General features: G+C 39.7%; 2 protein-coding genes across 2 annotated transcripts in view; one reads left to right on the top strand and one right to left on the bottom strand.

The window, feature by feature from the left end:
• Positions 1 to 14,470, top strand: part of LOC148043673 (scavenger receptor cysteine-rich domain-containing protein DMBT1-like) — a 63,425-nt gene extending 48,955 nt beyond the window's left edge. Inside the window, exons 12-16 of the mRNA XM_087725016.1 lie at positions 1,498 to 1,515; positions 4,664 to 4,975; positions 7,132 to 7,161; positions 8,607 to 8,635; positions 13,823 to 14,470. Coding sequence (XP_087581142.1) covers positions 1,498 to 1,515; positions 4,664 to 4,975; positions 7,132 to 7,161; positions 8,607 to 8,632 — 386 coding nt within the window. The 3' untranslated portion in view covers positions 8,633 to 8,635; positions 13,823 to 14,470. The remainder of the gene's footprint in view (positions 1 to 1,497; positions 1,516 to 4,663; positions 4,976 to 7,131; positions 7,162 to 8,606; positions 8,636 to 13,822) is intronic.
• HTRA1 (HtrA serine peptidase 1) overlaps positions 10,825 to 23,852 on the bottom strand; it is a 48,761-nt gene continuing 35,733 nt past the window's right edge. The window contains exons 4-9 of the mRNA XM_087725930.1: positions 20,203 to 20,397; positions 18,917 to 18,949; positions 18,362 to 18,476; positions 16,242 to 16,299; positions 14,555 to 14,650; positions 10,825 to 11,138 (exon numbers count right to left, since the gene is read on the bottom strand). Coding sequence (XP_087582056.1) covers positions 10,970 to 11,138; positions 14,555 to 14,650; positions 16,242 to 16,299; positions 18,362 to 18,476; positions 18,917 to 18,949; positions 20,203 to 20,397 — 666 coding nt within the window. The 3' untranslated portion in view covers positions 10,825 to 10,969. The remainder of the gene's footprint in view (positions 11,139 to 14,554; positions 14,651 to 16,241; positions 16,300 to 18,361; positions 18,477 to 18,916; positions 18,950 to 20,202; positions 20,398 to 23,852) is intronic.

Below are 23,852 nucleotides of genomic sequence, written 5' to 3'. Positions count from 1 at the left end.
TGATTTATAAAGTAGGGAAGTAACTTTACTTTATAAAATTTATAAAGCAGAGTTACAGCAAACCCCTACCGCCCACCATGAAAGCTGGAACGCCCACTAGTGGGCGGGAGGGACCAGGTTGACTACCATTGGTCTAGTTTAATAAAAAGAAGGACTAGAGGTGATTTTATAGCAACATTCCGATATCTAAGAGGCTGCCACAATGAAGAAGGGCCAACTGAAAGCAGAACAAGAAGCAACAGATGGAAACTAATCAAGGAGATAATCAACCTAGAACTAAGGAGAAATTTATTGGCAGTTAGACAATTAATCAATAGAACAATTTGTCTCCAGCAGTTGTGGATATTCCAACAATGGAGGTTTTTAAGAAGAGATGAAAGAACAATTTGTGTGAAATGGTATAGAGCTTCCTATTTGAGCAGGGTGTTGGACTAGAAGACCTCCAAGGTCCCTCCCAACCAGTGGTGGGTTTCAAAAAATTTTGGAACCTACTCTGTGGGTGTGGCCTCCTTTGTGGGAGTGGCTTGCCAGCCATGTGACCTGGTAGAAGTGGCTTGCTGGCCATGTGTTCTCTCTCTCTCTCTCTCTCTCTCTCTCTCTCTCTCTCTCTCTCTCTCTCTCTCTCTCTCTCTCCCCCTCTCCCTCTCCCTCTCCCTCCTTCCTTTTGTCTCTCTGTCCCTTTTTTTCTTTCATCTCTCACTTTTTCTTTTTTTCTTTCTTCTTTCTTTCTTTCTTTCTTCCTTCCTTTCTCTCTCTCTCTCTCTCTCTCTCTCTATGTCAGTCTCTCTCTCTCTCTCTCTCTCTCTCTCTCTCTCTCTCTCTCTCTCTCTGTGTGTGTGTGTGTGTGTGTGTGTGTGTCAGTGGTGGGTTTCAAAATTTTTTGGAACCTCTTCTGTAGGTGTGGCCTGCTTTCCGGGTCCACTGGTGGAACCTCTTCTAACCGGTTCGGTAGATTTGACAAACCGGTTCTACCGAATAGGTGCGAATTGGTAGGAACCCACCTCTGCTCCCAACACTGTTGTTCTGTTACTCCCAACTTCTAAAACAAAATCTATTTTTTTCTGTGAACAAAAAAAGATGAATTTTAGCAAATTCTTCCAGATGAAAGCTGGTAGCATGCCATACCATTCACAATAGCTAATGAAAAAGAAGAATTTAACAGCAGCAGATGTAGTGATTCAGCAGACAAGAGTCCTATTTAGGTCAATATTGTTATAGAAAACTAACACCCGGAATGTAAACAAAATTCTACAAAGTTCAGCATTTTTCATGACCTTTTACCATTGCAATTCACCAGCTGTTTTAGTTTTTAGTGCACATTGCACAACCGCAATCATGTGATGTTAAATATTTCATTACCAGACAATATATGAAGGTGTTGAACTTTATTGAGGTGAAGAGGGAAATAGTTTTATTTGTGCATATTTGTGTGCTATCTATAGATATAGATGTAAATAGATTGCAGATTTAATAATTGCATTTTATTATATCTTCCAGCTGGAACTGAAGGAGATGGTGAGTCTTTTCTTTTCAACAAAACACAGTAGCTTTTAAAATATTTGGCATGAAATGTGTTTCTTTAAAACTTTCAGTAAACTATGAATGTACAAAGTTCAGCAAATGAAAAACTTCTGAATGTAATTAACATTTTAGTTCAGTTGATTCATTCAGATAAAGATTGGAAGTGAGTAAATATTGCTTGTGACCTCTTCCTGAAAATTTACTTTTTCCCTAATTATTGTGACTCTCTATTCTCTAAAGAATGGGGTACTATGGATTTATAACTTGACAAAACTTACTACTGTTTCTTAAAAGCAACTTAGAGAACTTACCCTTATTAAACTACACATCTCTCTCTAGAGTAGCATGCATGGCACGCAAGAGATTATTAAAGAATTATTATTAAATATGAAATAGTTCCACATTAAAGGCCTAGAACTGTATCAAGTAGTACAAAATGTAAGACCTGTGGGTCACATATGACTTGATGGAGAATCCAATGAACCACACAAATCCCACAGTCCTTGAGACTTTCCAATCTTTTTTTGTGGGGGGGGGAGTCTTTGGTGCTCACTGAGCTTGGATGAGCCCCAAGGACTCCATAATTCTGAGCTACAGTCAGTGACACGCAGTCAGGGGAGGCAGGGGAGACAGAGCCTCACCACTGTCATCATGAAAAGAAAAGCCGCTTGCTTTCTTTCTTTCTTTCTTCTGGCCGCCCCGCTGCTATGTCCGACATAGAGGTGTCCCGCGTGGCTCGCTTTTTATGAGCTGCCAATGCTTCCTGCTCGGTTGCCTTCCGATCACTAACCTGGTTCCCCCCCCCCCCAAGTCCCACCGGGCGAGAAGGTTACACAATATACATCTAGGACAGGAGAAGGAGGCGGTCTGCGTTCGGGGTGCAAATTGAGCTCTGGCTCCTCTCGCATCCTGTCCCCGTTGAACACGGTACCTTCTAGCCGTCCCTGGGGCTGCTGTTGCAGGTGGCGCAGTCAGCCATCAGTCCGAAGCCCGGGTGCTGCCCGTTGCAGATGTCCCGCGGAGTCGAGGGGCGGCTGCCATTCCCCACTGCCTGAGCTTGGTGGTCCTTCTCGCCTCGCCGGAAGAGCTCACAGCGGCGCTGGAACCGAGCCACGAGTTGAGAGCCCAAGAGGCTGCCTATCAGGCCGGCCATCCCCCCTCCAGGCGGGAAGCAAAAACCAGGCATAGTGGGACGCTCCGCCAGCAGAGCCGCCAACCGGCCACTGCTCTGCAGAGGAGCCGGAGACAAGGGCCGGTCTTCGGACAGGTGCAGCCGTGGGACGCTTCTATGTCAGACATAGCAGCGGCGTGGCCAAAAGCCTCTTTCTTTCTTTTTGCCTCACCAGCCATAAACCTCACCGCATGTCACTGGCTACAGTACATATATTTTCTTGTATTCTTCTCTTCCTCTCCCTCCCTGTTGGCCTAATCCCTTTTGCTTTGCCTGCTACTCTTGTTGTTAGTCGTGAGTCATGTCGGACTCGTTGCGACACCATGGACAATGTTCCTCCAGGCCTTCCTGTCCTCTACCATCCTCAGGAGTCCATTTAAGTTCACGTCTACTTCTTTTCCCTCAATCTTTCCTAGGCTCTTCTCCAATGAGTCCTTCCTTCTCATTAGATGGCCAAAGTATTTGAATTTCATCTTCAGGATCTAAAGAGTAGTTAGGGTTGATCTCCTTTAGGACTGACCAGGTTGATCACCTTGTAGTCCAAGGGACTCGCCTGCTACTTTATTTCTGGCCAATTCCTCTCTTTTATTAGCATTGCCCAGCCCACTGGTCTTTCCTCATCCCTGGCTGCTTCTCTTCTAGTTTCTCCACGCTGCTTCTCAGTCTTCCACCAGGTTCTTTGGAACGACCTCCCCGTGGAGATTCGTACCCTCACCACCGTTCAGACCTTCCGCACAGCCCTCAAGTCCTGGCTATCCCGTCAAGCCTGGGGATAAAGATCGTAATCTGTCCCCACCCGAATGATGAATGAATGTTGTGTATCATTTTTACTCATGTATTGTTTCATGTTTACTGTTTTGTACCCCCTTCCCTATATTTTGTAAGCCGCCCTGAGTCCCCTCAGGGAAAAGGACGGCCTATAAATAATAATAAAACTCTAAAAACTCTTTAAAAAAAACTCTTCCCAGTTTGCCTGTTCTCCTGAGGTCTTTTCACATCGTCTCTCTCTCTCTCTCTATCTATACTTGACCTTTTCCAGACCTCCCATAATCCCGTAAACTTGTTGAAAAAGTTGCAACTTGTTTTCTATCTGCAACTTTTAAATAATAATAATAATAAAAGTCGCAATGACACTGAAAGCTCTCTTTTAAAATTGACCATAGCTTTCACTTTGTGGCCATTCAAAGTTACAACTGAAAAGTCACTGAAAAAAGTGACTTATGACCGTTTTTCCCATTTACATGTTGACATCTTTTTGGCTATACGATCAAAATTCCGATGCTTGGCAACTGGTTCACAGTTATGAGGGTTACAGGGTCCCAAGGTCTTGTGATCTCCTTTTGCGACCTTCTGTCAAGCAAAGTGAATGGAGAAGCCAGATCTATTTAACAATCGTGCCACTAATTTAACAACTACAGTGATTCATGTAACAACCAAGAAAGAAAGGCAAGAAAGGTCATAAACTTTACTTAACTGTTGCACTTAACAATAACTAGGAGCCGAGGTGGCGCAGTGGTTAGGGTGCAGTACTGCAGGCCAATTTAGCTGACTGTGATCTGTAGTTCAGCGGTTCAAATCTCACCGGCTCAAGGTCGACTCAGCCTTCCATCCTTCCGAGGTGGGTGAAATGAGGACCCTGACTGTGGGGGCAAGTTGCTGACTCAATTTGCTAAAAAAATTGTAAACCGCTTACAGAGGGTAAAAGCCCTATGAAGCGGTATATAAGTCTAATAAATAAATAAATAAATAAATAAATACATAAATAAATTGAAATTTTGGGCTCAGTTGTGGTTGTAAGTCAAGGACTACCTGAACTGACTAAAATGCAATTCCCATCGTTCCCCTCTTTTTGATGGGGGACACAGATGAAAAACGAAGCTTAACTTATGCATTGTTCTTAATTTTGAAAATATGTCTATAATCAGCTGTGCTGACAGCAATCATTTTTGCCTTCTTCGTCCCCTGCTAAAGTGCTGTCTATGCAGCTGGTGGATGGTCCAAACCGATGTGCTGGTCGTGTTGAAGTCACTTACTTTAGCAACTGGAGAAACGTGGTTTGCGGTGAAGATTGGGACATAAGAGATGCTCAGGTTGTCTGCGATGAATTGTACTGTGGCACTGCTCTTGCTGCTGTGACGGACGGCTCTTTTGGTAAAGGGAATGGTGGCCCTTTGATGACTAAAGTAGGCTGCTCTGGGATGGAATCCTTTTTATTGTCATGCCCCTATGAGTATCGTCCTGCTACCTGCGGAAACTACAATGCTGCTGCTGTTATATGCTCTGGTAAGTATTTTCTTCTGTTTTATGAACATCGTCAGATATATTTTGCAGGTCATCCTTCTCCTTCATTTGCATTGTTTAGTCAAGTTATTTATTTATACGTTTATTATTATAAATTGTTCAGTGCATAGCTCATCATCATGCATCATCTTGAAACTATTGAGCATGTCAGTTAGTAAGATTCAACATTTCATTTACTAAATGGTGTATCAGAGGTGGGTTCCTACCAGTTCGCACCTATTCGGTAGAACCGGTTCGTCAAATCTACAGAACCGGTTAGAATAGCAATAGCAATAGCAGTTAGACTTATATACCGCTTCATAGGGCTTTCAACCTTCTCTAAGCGGTTTACAGAGTCAGCATATCGCCCCCAACAACAATCCGGGTCCTCATTTTACCCACCTCGGAAGGATGGAAGGCTGAGTCAACCCTGAGCCGGTGAGATTTGAACCGCCGAACTGCAGAACTGCAGTCAGCTGAAGTAGCCTGCAGTGCTGCATTTAACCATTGCGCCACCTCGGCTCTCCACCAATGGACCTGGAAAGCAGGCCACACCTACAGAAGAGGCTCCAAAATTCTTTGAATCCCACCACTGTGGTGTATGCAAAAAGGTTATAAATAACTTCAGAAATAATCTCTCCTTTTTGGTAACTTTTAAAATGCGATTTAATGTTAAGCAAAGCTTCCTGAATTACTAGTAGCTCTCCTTTCTTTGGCGCATATATTCAGCTGCAATTTAGTTTTTGTTTTTCGCATCAATTCTTTGTTTAGAATTGATCGTAGATTCATTGGCAATGAACTTTTGTTAGTATCTCATCAGAGTTCTCTAGAGATAGATCGGAAAAAGGATTTTGTTCAATGTAAACGTCTTTAATGTGTACCTATTTACACATTAAAGGTAACATGCTCTGTAGCTTTTTGCTCCATGGGTATTATTTGAATCAAAATACATGGAATCAATGGAATCGCACTGAGAGCACGATAGAATTTGCTGTCCAGAGATCTTTCTCAAATTAATATCAATTAATATAAAGCACATTAAGCTCCAAGAGCAGCTATTTGTAATAATAGTGGAACAAGCCTTCTATTTTTTTTTAGCTGCAATCTTAGAAGTCTCCATAGAATTTTTTTTTCAGATTCCATAGCTGCAACCATCATGTTGTCTTGAATAAGAGTAATCTTTCTGAAGAGCCGAGGTGGCGCAGTGGTTAAATGCAGCACTGCAGGCTACTGCTAGATCAGCAGTTCAGCGGTTCAAATCTCACCGGCTCAGGGTTGACTCAGCCTTCCATCCTTCCGAGGTGGGTAAAATGAGGACCCGGATTGTTGGGGGTAATATGCTGACTCTCTGTAAACCGCTTAGAGAGGGCTGAAAGCCCTATGAAGCGGTATATAAGTCTACTGCTATTGCTATTGCTATTTCTAAGCAAGTTTGCTTTGCTGTTAAATCAGTTGAGGCTAGAATTTTGAGTCTTCTAAAAAAATTAAGCAGGCTAGGTTTTGATTTTTTTTTACCTAAACCATATGAGTCTTAACCAACTAAGTAATGACTAAATTTCATTAAAAAGTTCTGGAACAATAAATAGTTATGACTAATCCATGCATCATTGCTCTCAGCAAATCACGCCTGATTTTAGCTGGAATGAAGCTACTTTCTTGATAGTTTCCTTTGTTTGTGCCAAGAAACCCATACCCAAAAGTGTAGCCGAAGCATATTTTTCATATTAATAAAAGCTTTAAAATATTATAATAAAGAGTTGGCTTGATTTCTATCACAGGGATTTTCAGAGATAGTGTCTTGTTCCCTACAGGGAATGCAGGACTGATCCTGTAAAAAAGATAATTCCCAATAAAGCTGCAACAAGTCAAGTCAATTATTTATCTATCTCACCTTCATAAATTATGGCAAGGATTTTCTAAAGCCTCAAGCAAAAGGGTTACACTGATCACTTGCTTTCTCAACTTTTAAGTTAAATCAATTGCGGAGTGAATCAGAAAGTTTCTGATGTGAAGTATTTCTTAACCATGGACCTGTGGTCCTTTGTTAGAAGGACATCATGATCTTGCGGTTGTTTGAAAGATGATGGTGAAACTGACGATGGTGATGATTTAAACTTGTAAATGTCCTTTTTGAGCACTCAATTTATCTCCATTTACAGATTCTGGATTGAGTCCAAGTGAAATGCCAGGTAAGATTGCAATTAATTGTAATATTGTTGAAATTAATATTTAATAATATTAAGTCTGATTACTGAATATTTTGAAAATGACCAAACTCAGGGGAGTAACATTCCCACACAGTTCAAATTAACAATAGGACATAAGCTTTTCTGCATTAGGTTCAGGTCACAAGGATATAGTCTGGATCAGGGGTGGGTTGCTAATCCCGTTCCAACCGGTTCGGTTGGAACGGGGCCGGCGGCGTCCTCGTGCACGTGCGCAGTTCACGCATGCGTCTTAGCGCCTGCGCGATGCTCCAGCTGCTCGCGGAGACTCGCGCAGGCACTGTATGTGCCATCCAGCTGCTCGCAGAGAATCACACAGGCGCTGTATGTGCCATGCACCTGCGTGGAAGCGCAGAAGCCTTCAAAGACCGGTAAGGAGCGCGGGCGGGCGGGTGGGTGGGCCCTTCACCGTTCCCGGAAGTTACTTATTTCCGGGTTCGCCAACCAACCGGTTCGCGGGGACCGCCGCGAACCGGTTGAAACCCACCCCTGGTCTGGATGGTTTAAGCTTTGTAACAAGAGAAAATGCTGCTTCCTTATTATAGACACATGTGTAGGATTTAGACAATGTGTCTCAATGTTGGCTGCTTTCAGATGTATGGATTTCAAGTCCAAGAATTTCCCAGCGAGCCATAGTCCCTTCTCAGAAGGGCATTGTCTATGGTCTTGCAATTCTTTGAAAGATGATGGTGATGATTTAAAATTGTATAGAATTCTTTATTGACTAATTGTGATTGGACACACAAGGAATTTGTCTCTGGTGCATAAGCTCTCAGAGTACATACAAACAAAGTAAATTGGTCATACATCATAAATCATAATTATAATAGTTAATCATAAGATGCAAGAAGTGATAAATCATGATACCAATAGGAGGTGGTGGTAGGAAAGATGAGAAAGACGAGATGACAAGGATAATAGCAATGCAGCCTACTACATGGGTAAATATCTTTAGGCCTATGCTGTGGGAATTAGGTGTTCAGCAGAGTGATGGCACAGAGGGAAAAACTATCTTTACGTCTAATTGTTTTGGCGTGCAATGCCCTATAGCAGCTTCCTGAGGGTTGAAACTTATGTCCGGGATGTGAGAGGTCTATAGATTTTTTTCTAAGCCTCTTTCTGGTTTGTGCAATAGAGAGATCCTCAACCGAAAGCAGGCTGGTTGCAATTATTTTTTCAGCAGTCCTAACTATCCGTTGAAGTTTGTCCCTGGTCCTGTTTGGTTGCTGTGCCAAACTAGACAGTTACTGAGGTACAAATGACAGACTCAATAATTCCTCTATAGAACAGCATCAGCAGATCCTTGGGCAATCGGAGGTTTCTGAGGTGATAGAAGGAGAACATTGTTGTGTTTTTTTTAAAATGATATACATGTTCTTTCTAAACATTCAATCTATCTCCATTTACAGGTTTTGGATCCACATTTTATTTTTAGCAGGTAAGTTTCCAATTAATTGGTCTATCAATAATATATAATATTATTAAGGCTTATTACCGAACATTTTGTAATGACCAAATTCAGGGAGGCAAAATTTGCACACATTTGGAATTACTTTTAGGGTTGGGGAATTCTTGAAGTCCACACATCTGAAAGCTGCTAAGGTTAAGACGCATCGAGTTAGGAGACTTCTCCCATTTTTTTTCCACTCAGTTCTTCCCCCTTTCCCTTGGCCAGTCTTCTCATTTTCATTGATTCAACATCAATTCCCTTTTAGATTTTGTTTTAGGAATTCTAAACTTTTACAATACATCCACATTCCAGATGTATTTGTCTTAAATATTTCCCAAGTGCATTTCTAAATTTTGCAGATGTTAAACAGCATTCCCCAGGTTATTGCATGTTCCTTGGGAAAAGATATAAATCCAGCTAAGGCTGTATCAAGATCCTGCTGGGCCTAAACATGTGGATTCCTGTTGGAATAACCCAGATGCTCAGAATTATAAACATATTCCATCGATCTATTTTTTCAGAAAGTTCCAGGTAATAAGTGGCAAATAAGGAGTAACAATCCCTTATATTATTTCATTTGTATTTATTACATTTTTATGTTTACCGATAGGATTTACAGTATGGGTTTTGAATTTATTGTTGTTTTTCAGATTTTTGTTTTTATTAACAATATTTTTGTATGCCCCAACAATTTTATAAGTCCTAAGCACACAGCCTATTGCACCTAAATGGAATATATGCCATAAACCCATCTGGAAATGATAATAAAGAGAATACTTGAAGCAGGAAGTATCAAAATTTGAGAGAAAATTGTCAGGAAGTTTCTGCAAAAACGATTTTAGTTGGCAAGCCAAAATAATCTACTAATTTAGTCATTTTGTACTAACTGATCAAATATTCCACTGCAGAATTCTTTCCAACCAGTTAATCATCTTCAGCTACAAACTAGTCATTGCTGGTTTTCTCAGAAATTTTTCATATATTTGCACATTATAGTACATAATGATCCTTGGGATGTAATTGCCTTTCCATAAGATTAGTGGTTTGATGAATTGTCAATGTAAACTGTGCGTTTCTCCAATTTCAGTACACTGACTTTGGGAGATTGTTATGCATTGACTGAGGAAGCACATGAATAGTTTACAAAACTGGAATGAACCATCAGCTGACTTCATATTGATCTATTAAGGTTAGGCTGCTGATGAAGCAAATCAGTGGCCTCTGATACTATGTAAGTCAACTCAATTAGAGAACATCCTGTACAATGACAGAAAAAAGCCATAAACCATGAGCCTTTTATATTTCTTACATTCACAATAGCACATCCTGGATGGAACTACCAGTAATGTGGTCCTTTATATGAAAATTATGAATAAAAGCATTGGCTTAATAGAGCAAGCAAGAATGTCTGTGCATGTGCATAATATATGCACAGAATATAGTATATAGTAAAATAAATGGTATTTAAGCTTCAAACCTTGCCTTATCTGAAAAAAAAATAGAACAAATTTTTATCAGGAATAACACATTATATGAGTGAAAGTGCTTTAATTAAATTACAGTAGGTTTTTTTAAAAAATATATCAGCATAGGTTTAGGACTTGCGTATGTACAAGTCATTTATTTCCAATATTTTCATATTGTTAACAGTTGTATCTTCAGGAAATATCAAGCTACTAAAAAATGGAATACTGCAATGTATGTTACACAGGTAGTTTATCTTGGAGATTAGACTGGATGAGCACTAAAGTGGTAGAAACAGATGGGAGTATCCAGTAAAAAGACATAAAAAAATAACATATGGAGCTCAGATTGAACTGTGTTGTCCTTGGTGATCTCTAGCTTGAGTGCTTGTTTGTAGCTGTTTCTTACATAACTAGATAACTTCATCAGTGCTAGTGACTGTGGAGTGTGTTCTTTGTTTATATAGAATAGTTTGTGTGGGTAGAAATGAAGTTTTCTCCTTGGTAGATCCTTGATTAGGATATCACTTTCTGCTTGATTGTTTGTCTGGTGTTAATCCCTGCTTATCTAGGTTGCTGGAGAAGATGTATTCTAGTCTCTTAGCTTTTTTATTGTCTATTTTGAATTGTAGCTCAGAGAGCACCAAGGATTCCACAAAGAATACAAAGCACACAGCAAGAATAGCTAAAGCATTAGCTTCAACACTTAACCTATTGAAAAATTATTTTATTCAGCAATACAATGCCACTAAACTTAGTTGGATAGTTGGTCAAAATCTACTATTTTCTGTACCAGCACAGAGATAATATAAACAGTCCAGTGCCTGCTTGCAGCATGAAATCCAGCTCATGTCTTTATTTAATGGTCAATTTCATCAGGAATAATTGTTAGAATAATGTCCTCATTCCCTCTGCGGACTACCATATTGAGGATACTCTCTTTTTTGATAATGTCGCTGACATCATTGGCAGAAATTATTGGATGTCCATTAATGCTTATAATCACATCATTTTCTTTCAGCCCTCCTCTGAAATAAACGAGAAAAAAATATTAGTCTAATAAAAGATTCACACCTGCTTTTTATATCAAGATACTTCAAGATATGGGAATCATAATTCAATCCAAGAAACTACTATTTGGCCAATATGGTATATGTATGCTTACTTTGGGATAAGAAAGGAAGTTTCCAGTGACATTAGACAAAACAAGTGTGAACACGCATCCCTTGATAAAGAATCCATGATTACGTACCTCTCATTGTAAAGTTTTGCCCAGAGTAAAGAAAGCTGATATAATAATAATTAATAATAATTAATTTGTATGTTCTATATCAGTGTTTCTCAACCTTGGTGACTTTAAGTCCTGTGGACTTCAACTCCCAGAATTCCCCAGCCAGCTGTGCTGGGGAAACACTGTTCTATATGAAACATATATAGGATGTTATTTTTGCCTCCCCCCCCCCCACTATGCCTTCTATAGCATCTTTATTGCCTTGTTGGGTCAACTCTTTCACTACATAAGCACAAAACAGTATGAGAATCTTTGTAGTTTATATTTAGATTCCTGTAACAGATTCCAGAGAGATCCAACTGGTAGAAAATGCAGCTATTAACTAATGCACAATTGCATAAGCTTATCATTTTATATAGGAGATAGATTAAAAATTAAATTTGAAACCTGGCCTATTTATAACGATCCTCTTTCTGAGGCACACTGGAAAGGTCTTTTGTCAATTCCAGATTGTGAAATGAGTTTCCTTCAGAGTTAATACTGATTTCATCCCTATACGTTTCTAATGGCAGTTTTAAAAATAGCCCGGTTCATTTTTAATCTCCGCTATAATTGAGGTTTTGTTGAAAGACAGCATAAAAGCAACATAAATATTTAATAAGAAAATAAGCAGATTTGGGGACGTTGATTTAAAATTGAAATAATAATTGTTCTACACTGATCTAATTGTTATTTGATTTATCTGACAGTGTTTCTCAACCTTGGCCACTTGAAGATGTCTGGACTTCAACTCCCAGAATTCCCCAGCCAGCATTCGCTGGCTGGGGAATTCTGGGAGTTGAACTCCAGACATCTTCAAGTAGCCAAGGTTGAGAAACACTATGAAATAAACCTTACATGACGTCTAATGGCTGCAACCTTCATTGCATTCTTTTACAAACTTTTCTTCTGACTGAGAAATTAAAGTTAGACCTCTAGAGCAAGAGTAAATCTATCCATCAAGCTTGACCACGTTCATGTTGGTGGCACTGAAGCTAATGTGAAGAGTTCAGCATTCTTTCCCCTACCTCATCTTGTCCTGTCTTGTAGACAAATTCCAGCTATGCCTTATGGAAAGACAAACCCACTTAACAGGCGGAGACATGAATGAACCCCCGAGGACAGATATTTTATGTAGTCACAAAGCTTTCATAAGGTTTGCTCATGCAAAGAAAAATACCTTACACAAGCAGTTCGTTCAAAAGAAGCATTTTTCAGGAATTATTAATTTCTTGACAGCCTACCACTTACAGTGCTCAGGAAGATCATTAGTAGGAAATGAAGAAAATGAAGAAACTTCATCCTTGCTGTAGGTATGACAGTTCCAGAAAAAATAATAATTTAATAAGGAGTACACATTCATTAAACGTTAATGTTAAGTAGGGTAAATTGTGATAATACTTTCAAGCTTCTGTCTGAAGCGGCGAAGACTATAAAGCGGCGAAGACTATAAAGAAGAAGAAATGAACAGTTCTCTTTGAAGAATTAAGCCTTTGAAGAAATAAGTACAGAGATTACCTGAATAGTAATGAGCCTTATGTGTCAAAAGAATGTTCATAGGATTGCCAAACCCCAAATCCACAACCTCAGAAAATTAGAATATTACATGCAATCAATAAAACAAGGATTGTACATAGAACAATACTGAAAAGTATAAGCATCCATATGTATTCAGTTCTTGGTTTGGGCCCCTTGGCAATGCCCCAGAGATTCTCTATGGGGTTCAGGTCAGGCGAGTTTGCTGGCCAATCAAGCACAGTAATCCCATGGTCCTTGAACCAGGTTTTGGTGCTTTTGGCAGTGTGGACAGTTGCCATTTACTGCTGGAAAATGAAGTCAGCATCCCCATAAAGCTCGTCTGTGGAAGATAGCATGAAGTGCTCCAAAATCTCCTGGTAGACGGCTGCTTTGACCCTGGACTTAATGAAGCACAGTGGACCAACACCAGCAGATGACATGACACCAGCAGATGACATGACTAAGAGCCAAGGTGGCGCAGTGGTTAAATGCAGCACTGCAGGCTACTGCTAGATCAGCAGGTCAGCGGTTCAAATCTCACCGGCTCAGGGTTGACTCAGCCTTCCATCCTTCCGAGGTGGGTAAAATGAGGACCCAGATTGTTGGGGGCAATATGCTGACTCTCTGTAAACCGCTTAGAGAGGCCTGAAAGGCCTATGAAGCGGTATATAAGTCTACTGCTATTGCTATTGCTATTGCTATGACTCCCCAAATCAACACAGACTGTGGAAACTTCACACTGGACTTCAAGCATCTTGCAGTGTGTGCCTCTCCATTCTTCCTCCATACTCTGGGTCCTTGGTTTCCAAATGAGATGCAAAAGTTCCTCTCATCAGAAAAGAGGACTTTGGACCACTGAGCAATTGAGCAGGTCTGTTTTTCTTTAGCCCATGTAAGACGCTTCTGACGTTGTTTGTTTTTCAGTTGCAGCTTGACAAGTGGAATACGGCATTTGAAGCCCATGTCCAGGATCCGTCTGTGTGTGGTGGCTCTTGATGCACTGACTCCAGCCTTAGTCCACTCCTTGTGAAAGTCCCCAACACTTTGGAATGGACTTTTCCTGACAATCCTCTCCAGGCTGCGGTCATCCCTGTGGCTTGTACACCTTTTTCTTCCACACTTTTCCCTTCCACATAACTTTCTATTAATGTGCTTTGATACAGCACTTTGGGAACATCCAACTTCTTTTGCAATTACCTTTTGAGGCTTTCCCTCCTTATGGAGGGGGTCAATGATGGTTTTCTGCACAACTGTCTGGTCAGCCGTCTTTCCCATGATTGTGATTCCTACTGAACCAGAGGCCATTTAAAGGCTCAGGAACCCTTTGCAGGTGTTATAGTTTAATTAGCTGATTAGAGTGGGACACTTTGAGTGTAGAATATTGCACTTTTCACAATATTCTAATTTTCGAAGATTGTAGATTTGGGGTTTTCATGAGCTGTAAGCCATAATCATCACAATTATGACAAATCACAGCTTGAACTATCTTGCTTTGCATGTAATGAGTCTATCTCATATATAAGTTTCACCTTTTAAGTTGCATTACTGAAATAAATGAACTTTTGCATGATATTCTAATTTTTTGAGTTTCACCTGTACGTTATAAATGAAAGATAAGCACCTTGATAAGCACAAAACAATAATTCTTCAACTTACATCTCAGCTGGTGTGTCTGGAATTATTTCAATAATATAGGCTCCAGAATTAACATCAGGGAAATCTTCAAAGCGTTCCCTAAGTTCTTTAGCTTTACTAGAGAAAACAAAACACATGAATTGATTATTTAGTGAGGACATCATGATACTATAAAAGCTTTATAAAAGGAACAGCCATGTTTATATGCATCAGAAATAATTAAGTCATTTAGCTTCTGAAACATTAACAAATCTATTAAGGAATAAACAAAACAAGAGACAGAATTCTTTCACTTGTTTACTGGAATAAATATTGCTAAGGGCCAAGGTGGCACAGTGGTTAAATGCAGCACTGCAGGCTACTGCTAGATCAGCAGTTCAGCGGTTCAAATCTCACCGGCTCAGGGTTGACTCAGCCTTCCATCCTTCCGAGGTGGGTAAAATGAGGACCCAGATTGTTGTTGGGGGCAATATGCTGACTCTCTGTAAACCGCTTAGAGAGGCCTGAAAGGCCTATGAAGCGGTATATAAGTCTACTGCTATTGCTATTGCTATCCATGAAATAAAAATATTTTGCTCACAATATGGAACGATATTTTGCCTAGAAGTTCATTACTGGCTTGCACAGAGCAATTTTGTTTCATTTTTGCAGTCGAATGAAAAAGAAATCAGAAATACATCAATTGGGTTTTTTTGTCAAATATATCCCCCAGAACTCCTCACCACAGGACAACTTGCTGCAGGTCAATTCAAGATTCAAAAATTAAATTAATTTCAATGGAACTGTAGCCAACAGTAATGAAGAAAATCAATCCAGAAACACAAGAATTACGATAATTTTGACAAAAACGTGATCGCCAATAATACAAAGAACTGAATGAAATGATCAATACAGTGCTGAATTCTCCTGCAGCGAGTTGGCCAAGGTAAGTTGGGTGTGGCGAATTGTCCTAGATTCCTCCCAGAGACGGGTTCCTCGACTCAGGGATGGCATCCTGCCGCACATTAGGACAATCACTTTGCCAGCAGGATCCCAAACTTGTCTCCCCCCCCATAATCCACCTATCTATCCAACCCAACTATCTCTAAAATAGTGTTCTTGACCAAGGTAAGATATCCTTTATTCAGAACTACCACTACCCTCAGTGGCCCTGGCCTTGAGGTTGGTAAAGAACCTGAAACATGCCTAGATTTCACACAAGGCCAGACAAGGTTTTGGTGATGTATGTCAGATGTACTGCAGGGGTGGGTTTCAACCGGTTCGCGGCGGTCCCTGCGAACCGGTTGGTCGGCGAACCCAGAAGTAAGTAACTTCTGGGAACGAAGAAGGGCCCGCTCGCCCGCCCGTGCGCCTTACCCGGTTTTGACAAGTTCTGCGCTTCCACGCATGCGCAGGACGCATACAGCGCGTGCGCGATCCTCCAGGAGCAGCTGGAGCATCGCACGGACGCTAGTACGCATGCATGCACCGCACGCATGCACGAGGACGCCGCCAGCCCTGTTCCAACCGAAGCGGTTGGAACGGGGCGAGAAACCCACCCCTGATATACTGCCTTGTGCAGTAGATAGATTTGCATGAATCAGATATACTGCTTTGTGGATGGATTATGGATAAAAATGATGCTGTTACAAATGGGCCTGACATTAAGCATCAGGATTCTGAGTTCAGCAGTGCCTGCAGTCAAGACAGATGTAGTTTCAAAACCTACCCCTGACTGAGAGACATCATTCGAATGCCAATGTATTTTTTCTTAGTTACAGTTTTTCCTGTTTCAAAAAGAAAAAAAAAGTATTATTTCCCCCTCATCTAAAGCAACAAAGCAAAAAATTCTAACATACTACAGGTTGTGATTTGACAATGATCTGACAGACTTAACAGAATAACAGATTAAACAAAGTTGGAAGAGATCCTGGAGGTCTTCTAGTCCAACCCTCTGCTCAATTAGGAAACCCTACAACCACTTCAGACAAATGGTTGTCCAACATCTTCTTTAAAACTCCCAGTGTTGGAGCATCCACAACTTCTGGAGGCAAGTCGTTCCACTGATTAATTGTTCTAACTGTCAGGAAATTGACTGTAACACCTTACAGGTAGTGGCGCAGTGGTTAGGGTGCAGTACTGCAGGCCACTTCAGCTGACTGTTATCTGCAGTTCGGCGGTTCAAATCTCACAGGCTCAAGGTTGACTCAGCCTTCCATCCTTCCGAGGTGGGTGAAATGAGGACCCAGACTGTGGGGACGATATGCTGACTCTGTAAACCGCTTAGAGAGGGCTAATGGAATGAGCTGCCCCCAGAGATCCGGACCCTACCCACTCTCATGGCCTTCCGTAAAGCTATTAAAACCTGGCTTTTCTGGCAGGCCTGGGGCTGTTGACCTCTTGATTGAGGTCCAGCCCCCCTTTGATTGGGTGCATGTTGTGTTTTCTTCTTAATCTTGTTGTATCTTATTGTTTTAATCCTTTTTTAATATTTTTCATTTCTGTAAGCCGCCCGGAGTCTTCCAGGATTGGGCGGCCTATAAATTCAATAAATGAAATGAAATGAAAGCCCTATGAAGCGGTATATAAGTCTAACTGCTATTGATATTGCTACAACCATTTGTTTAGTGACCAGTTGAAGTTACTACACTGAAAAAAGTGACTTACAACTGGTCCTCATACGTATGACTCCTGCACCGTCCCCAACATGGTCATGTGATCAAACTTTGGGTGCTTGGAAACCAGCATCTATTTATGATGGTTGCAGCATCTTGACAGTTGGCTTCTGACAAAGTCAATAGGGGAAGCTGGATTCATTAGAATGTGTGATTCACTCAACAATTTGCAGTGAGTTACTTAACCGTGGCAATAAAAAAGATCATAAAACTAAGCGCAGTTTACTTAATAACTACCTTGCTTAGCAACAGAAATTCTGGTCCCAGTTGTGTTTGTAAGTCAAGGACTATCTGTATATACACATTATACAATAATATATAGTGCTTTCTTGTCCTTATTTTTGCAGTAATCCTCACACTCAGTCTCTTTCATTTTATCATTGCACAATGTATAATTTTTCAAATGTAATTGCCGTAGTCTGTAATATAATTCCTTTCAGTCTATTCCAAGCAGATTTCACATCCTCTTTCCTTATATCCAATTTCTATTCATTCCATTTCTTTTCCTATAGGCATTTTATTATCATTATATTATTACTGCACTTCAGATGCCCCTAGTTGATGGGAAGCAGGCAACAGTATGCTGATTTTCAAGGCCATCTTCAGATTAAATATACCTAGTTTGCATAGAGTAGTACTGTATAATCATGCTTGGTATATAAATACTATTAAGCACACAAATCTGAATTTCATTGATGTTTGTAACATATTACAAATGTCTGATGATTCTTGCATGTGGTTAGGATATGACTAAAGCTGGTAATCTATTTTACCAAAAAGCATTATGTGACAGCTTCTATTGGCCAAAGCAATGATGGACTATGAAACTCACCTTTGATATTAATGGGTACTTCTAATAAAAAGATAAGATATAATATCTTAATGTTATTTCACATAAATAGTACAATAAAAAACAGGACAATAATAAGGAACAGAGGTAGAAGTCAATGGGCTTGAATTTTGAAAGTTAAGTTTCTAAATTCTGTCCAATTAATAAGCCAGTATATCAATATACTGGCTTATTAAGCCAGTATATCAATATACTGGCTTATTAAGCCAGTATATCAATATACTGGCTTATTAATTGGGCAGAATTTAGAAACTTACCTTTCAAAATTCAAGCCCGTTGATTTCTACCTTTGTCTCCCTACTATTGCATAGTATAGTACAATACCTTTGGATTGTCTGTCATGTGATTCAGTAAGGAATTTTTTAATTTTGTCTGATGGTATTGCAAAGGAGATTCCAGCAGTGACCTTCAGAGTATTAATACCAATCACTTCCCCATCCTGTAATAATGTGAATAGTTAAGTAAGCATAAACTCTTCAAACAAAGGCTCCAATTCCTATTCTGTAAATTTCATTAGTACTCTTATCTGTGATTTATTCGTCATATAGCATCTATAGTTCTAAACTGATTTTCAATGAGACACTGAATATTGCCTTCAAAATAAAATCTAGCTTTATTTCCAATTTGGGTGTAACTGGATAACAGTATCCTTAAACTTCTTCATGCCAACTTGTTACAGTCACAAAATGGACTATATAATCAATGCACATTCAAATATGTACATAGTACAAAATCTGAATTCTGAATTTCAAAGACAACACAGAGAATCAAGAATGAATGATTAAATAAAATCTATTATTTGTGGGGGGACATGGAAAAGAGTATAATTATTTATAAAATCCCAAACCTCAAAGTTTTAAATAAATAAAAAATACTTACCAAGTTCACCAAAGGTCCTCCAGAATTCCCATACTGTAAAATTTAGGAAGAAAATGCCTTTCAATCTTGCATTTACAGTGATTTAGAAATATATTTTATGTTTTGAAATATATTTGCTTCCTAATGCATTCCAGAAATGATGTTCACATTTACTTATTCACAGAATTTCTTAAAGGGAAGTAAATAGTCAAACTTAAATGGAATAAATATAATAGAAGGTCCTTCCAGACAAATTGACTTGTGCTACTTCTGTTTGAAAATGTTTAATTCATGATCCATTTAGTTATTATTAAGTTATTAAAAAAGCACATGAAATTGAGAGTTGGTCATTACAGTCCTTATAAACGAGAAGACTACACAGTATAATTCCGGAGTTAATTAATGCAGAATAATTGCAAAAATCCTTATGCCAAATAATTAATCCAAAAGATAAAGATGAACTGAGTTTTAACAGATCTTTCCAGCACTGCCAATAATCAGTGCATTGCTCTATGATAAATCACGCTAAACTATACATGCATAGTCATAAAAGGATTAACACCCCACAAGTACCGGTAATCAAAACCTTAAATAAAAGGAAAATAAAATAAAAGTGATTGATTTGAAAGATATGTCAGGACACCAGAGACCCAACAAAACAGTGTGATAGGCCAAATGGAGTTCTTCTTGTTCATCAAATCTTGAGAAGCTATGCAGGTCAGACCCGACAAAAGCGCGCATGACAAAAGCGTGCTGACAAAACCGAATCGCTAAAACCGCGACATCATCAACGTGCCGACAACAGGGCACCGACAACAGCGCGCCGACAGAAGGGCAATTTAAGTTAAGGTAAGCGCATCGACAGAAGGGCGATTTAAGGGCGATATAAGTTAAGGGTTAGATTTAGGTTTAGGGTTAGGTTTAGGGTTACATTTAGGGTTAGGGTTAGCGTTATGTTTAGGGTTAGGATTAGCGTTAGGTTTAGGGTTAGGTTTAGGTTCACAACACGCTTCTGTCGCCGCACTGTTGTCGCCGCGATTCAGCGCTCATTCGTCGGCGCGGTTTAGAACTCGCGGTTTTGTCACCGCGTTTTAGTTGGGTGCGGTTTTGTCGGTCGCCCTTTTGTCGGTGAACCGGCCAGAAGTGGTTATTATTGGATGAGAAGTCACAAAAAATAGAGTGCCATAGGACAGAATTGAAAGCAAAGACAAAGAAAATCACGACATCCCCAGAAAAGTCAGTGATATTATATGCTTTTAATACAGAAGTATGCATTTAATGTATGAGGTTTATAAAAAGTGTCCTACATTGATAATGGCATCTGTTTGGATGTAGTCCATATCAGAGTTTCTAAGTCCCAGCTCTTTGCCTCCTCGCTGGGTAGTACTAACAATCCCTGTAGTGACTGTATTTTGGAGAGAAAATGGACTTCCAATTGCAACCACAAATTCACCAGGCCGTAATTCTGCTGAACGTCCAAGGAGGAGGACTGGGAGCTTCCTCTGCAAGTAGACATGGGGAAAAAAATTGACATAAAGCAATAAGATCACAGACATAGAAGCAGAGCTTGGTTTATATTTGATTTAGATCGAGTGGTAAGTGAACCTAAACCCACAGTAAGAAAAAAAGCAAATAATTTCAAACTCATGAATGTAAAACAGATGGATGAGTGTTCTGACCCCCCTTCTTCGCTCGTTCACAGACGACAGTCAGACAGACTTAAAAGGAAATAACTTTATCAGTCCTGGCTCACGCTGGCTGCGAGCCCAAAATAAACATAAATAATGTCTCTGGCAAAAAGGTTACGCAGCAGAATGCAAAAACAAAGAGCTATTACAGCAACACCAGGTTCACAGAAAGCAAGCAAATCACTTCTCCAAGTGTCTCTTTGAATCAGGGTTACAGAAAGCAAATCACTTATCCAAGTGCCTCTCACAAACAAACCACGACCGATGAACGACAAACCATGAACGAATGAGTGAACGTTGACTTCTGCAACCAGGGCGTGGCACCATCAGTCCTTTTATCTGCAGAAGACGACACTAATGAGCCCCAGCTGCATTGTTATTCCTGCATCCCGACTCAACTCACAGCAAACTTCTGCTGAGTCACAACAGATGGGAGTGGAGATTGACAAATACAATATAAAATCCTCTTTTAAGTCTTATTTTTCTGTTGCAGCTTTGAACCAAAAACCATGACAGATAGAGATACACACACAAATACATAACTGAGGCAAAATTATGAGTACGAAACTGAGAATTGTGAATGGGGAATATACATAAAGAATGTAAAAATAACTCTTGAATATTGTTCTGCCGTTGTGCCACTGTATATGGGACTAGAGCTGTGGATTGATCAAAAAGTTGGGTTTAGGCATTATGATTCTAAAATGATAGCTTGATAGTATCTTTTGTTCAGAAAGAGAAAATCTACAAACTAAAACTGAACATCAGAATAAGTGCCCATCTTAGAGAGTAAATCAATATTTTTCATCTTACACCATGATTCTGCCCAATACATGTGCTAAGGAAAAAGAAGAAGAAAATAATAAAAACCAATTTATTTGGGAAATTAAGCAAGGAAAACAAATACATAAACATTCATATGCTGTCCACAATAGCAAAATCCAATTGCTGTCCATTTGTCCCATAATGGTCTCAAGCAAGTGGCATTTGTCCATCCTTAGACAATTTGAGCAAATGATACATAATATCAATAGAGCGAGGTGACGCAGTGGTTAGAGTGCAGTACTGCCGGCTACTTCAGCTGACTGCAGTTCTGCAGTTCGGCTGTTCAAATCTCACCGGCTCAGGGTTGACTCAGCCTTCCATCCTTCCGAGGTGGGTAAAATGAGGACCCGGATTGTTGTTGGGGGCAATATGCTGACTCTGTAAACCGCTTAGAGAGGGCTGAAAGCCCCATGAAGCGGTATATAAGTCTAACTGCTATTGCTCTATGTATCATTTGTGCAGCAGGAAAATTTTGCTAATTTGCCAAAATGAATGTCGGACCAAACCCTGATGAAAGTAGTACATTTCCTGATACAAACTTATATTTACACATCCTTGAATTATTTCTGGGAAGGGAAAGAAGATTTGTAATAAACAGTTGGTGAGTAATATAATGATTTACAGTTGTGCTGAGTCTTCAGGTCCAGTCCAGCATTGGTGAAATGTTAGTTTGGAGCCAAGGACTGGCTCACATGGGTGATTCAACATGCTTTCTGGAAAGCTTTCTCTTTTGTGGTATTAAAGCAAAATCAGCTGCAAAAAAATTCATCCATCAGCAGAAATTTTAAAATATAGTTTTAGAAAGCAAAATATGTAGGATACTGAAAGTTTCCAACAAATATATTTAAAAATTTTTACCTTCGAATAATTGTGCATGAGATCTTCATTTCCAATGTATCCTTTATCCTCTATCAGCATGGCAAATATTTCTCGTAAACTAAAAAGCCTTCTCTATATTTTATTAAAATACATCTTATTCAGCTCATAAAGTAAATCAAACCATGGCAAAAATCCAAGGAAGTTTGCCTGCTTTTACATAGGAATTTTAAAGAGGTAGAACTGATTAATGATATGAATATTTGCCAACATGTTTACTTGCACTACAATTCTTTCTTCAACATTATCTGAAGACTAAATGTGATTTAAGCATTATCTCCATATAAAAGTTTTCCCAAGCAGTTTCAACAAAAAAATATAAGTTAGGCATAAGAAACAAAGAGCTGTTAATACATGTGCAACTGTCCAAAATTGTTAGCATTACCCACTATCACCCTGACACTGAGAAAAATAGGAAGTAGAATCAATATTTATAAAGCTGATCAGTGCTTAAGAGAAATAATCCGTTATGTTGCACTCAGTTTATCCCTCATTTTGCTGCCTAAAATAAGAATGTCACCAGTGGTGGGTTTCAAAAAATTTTCGAACCTACTCTGTGGGTGTGGCCTCCTTTGTGGGAGTGGCTTGCCGGCCATGTGACCTGGTGGGAGTGGCTTGCTGGCCATGTGTTCTCTCTCTCTCTCTCTCTTTCCTTCCTTTTGTCTCTCTGTCCCTTTTTCCTTTTTTTCTTTCATCTCTCTCACTTTCTTTTTTATTTATTTATTTCTTCCTTTCTTTCTCTCTCTGTCAGTCTGTCTATCTATCTGTCTGTCCGTCTGTCTCTCTGTGTGTGTGTGTGTGTGTGTGTGTGTGTGTGTGTGTGTGTGTCAGTGGTGGGTTTCAAAAATTTTTGGAACCTCTTCTGTAGGTGTGGCCTGCTTTCCGGGCCCACTGATGGAACCTCTTCTAACCAGTTCAGTAGATTTGACGAACCGGTTGGTTTATGGTTTATTAAACTTGTATGCCGCCCTATTCCCAGAAGGGAAACAGGGCGGCTAACAAACTCATAGGGAAGTGGGGTAACACAACAAAAGCAAAACAAGACAAACAATTACAAAAAACATATTAAAACTCTGCAACAGGCGCACCAATTCGAGTGGTTCTACCGAATAGGTGTGAACTGGTAGGAACCCACCTCTGAATGTCACCCACCCTCATTCCTTGTACACTAGTTAACTACTAAACGATTATTATTAAATATTATTCAAGAGTGATCATTTAGGAATATCTTCTATTCTGAAAGCCACAGGCTAACTTTGGGCCTCAATCTTCTCAAGTACGGTATTTTGTTGTTTCCTCTCAGTATCTGTCATACGAGGCAACTACACTATTAGGCCCACTCATCGCCAAACTCTGAACTATGAGCCAGATGTCCTGTTCATATCACTCTTTGCCAATGTTAAGGCATAAATCATAAGTGTATATTCAAAGCCTTTGCTAGACTACAGATTAAAAGAATGAGTTCACACATCATACTCCATTGCTGGGTTAAGTCCAGAGGTGGGTTCCTACCAGTTCGCACCTATTCGGTAGAACTGGTTCGTCAAATCTACCGAACCGGTTAGAAG

Source organism: Thamnophis sirtalis, unplaced genomic scaffold, assembly GCF_051295495.1.
Source record: "Thamnophis sirtalis isolate CommonGarterSnake01/CBP01778 unplaced genomic scaffold, rThaSir2_p1.2 scaffold_11, whole genome shotgun sequence".
Classification (NCBI taxonomy): domain Eukaryota; kingdom Metazoa; phylum Chordata; class Lepidosauria; order Squamata; family Natricidae; genus Thamnophis; species Thamnophis sirtalis.
This window is presented reverse-complemented; position numbering and strand designations above follow the sequence as displayed.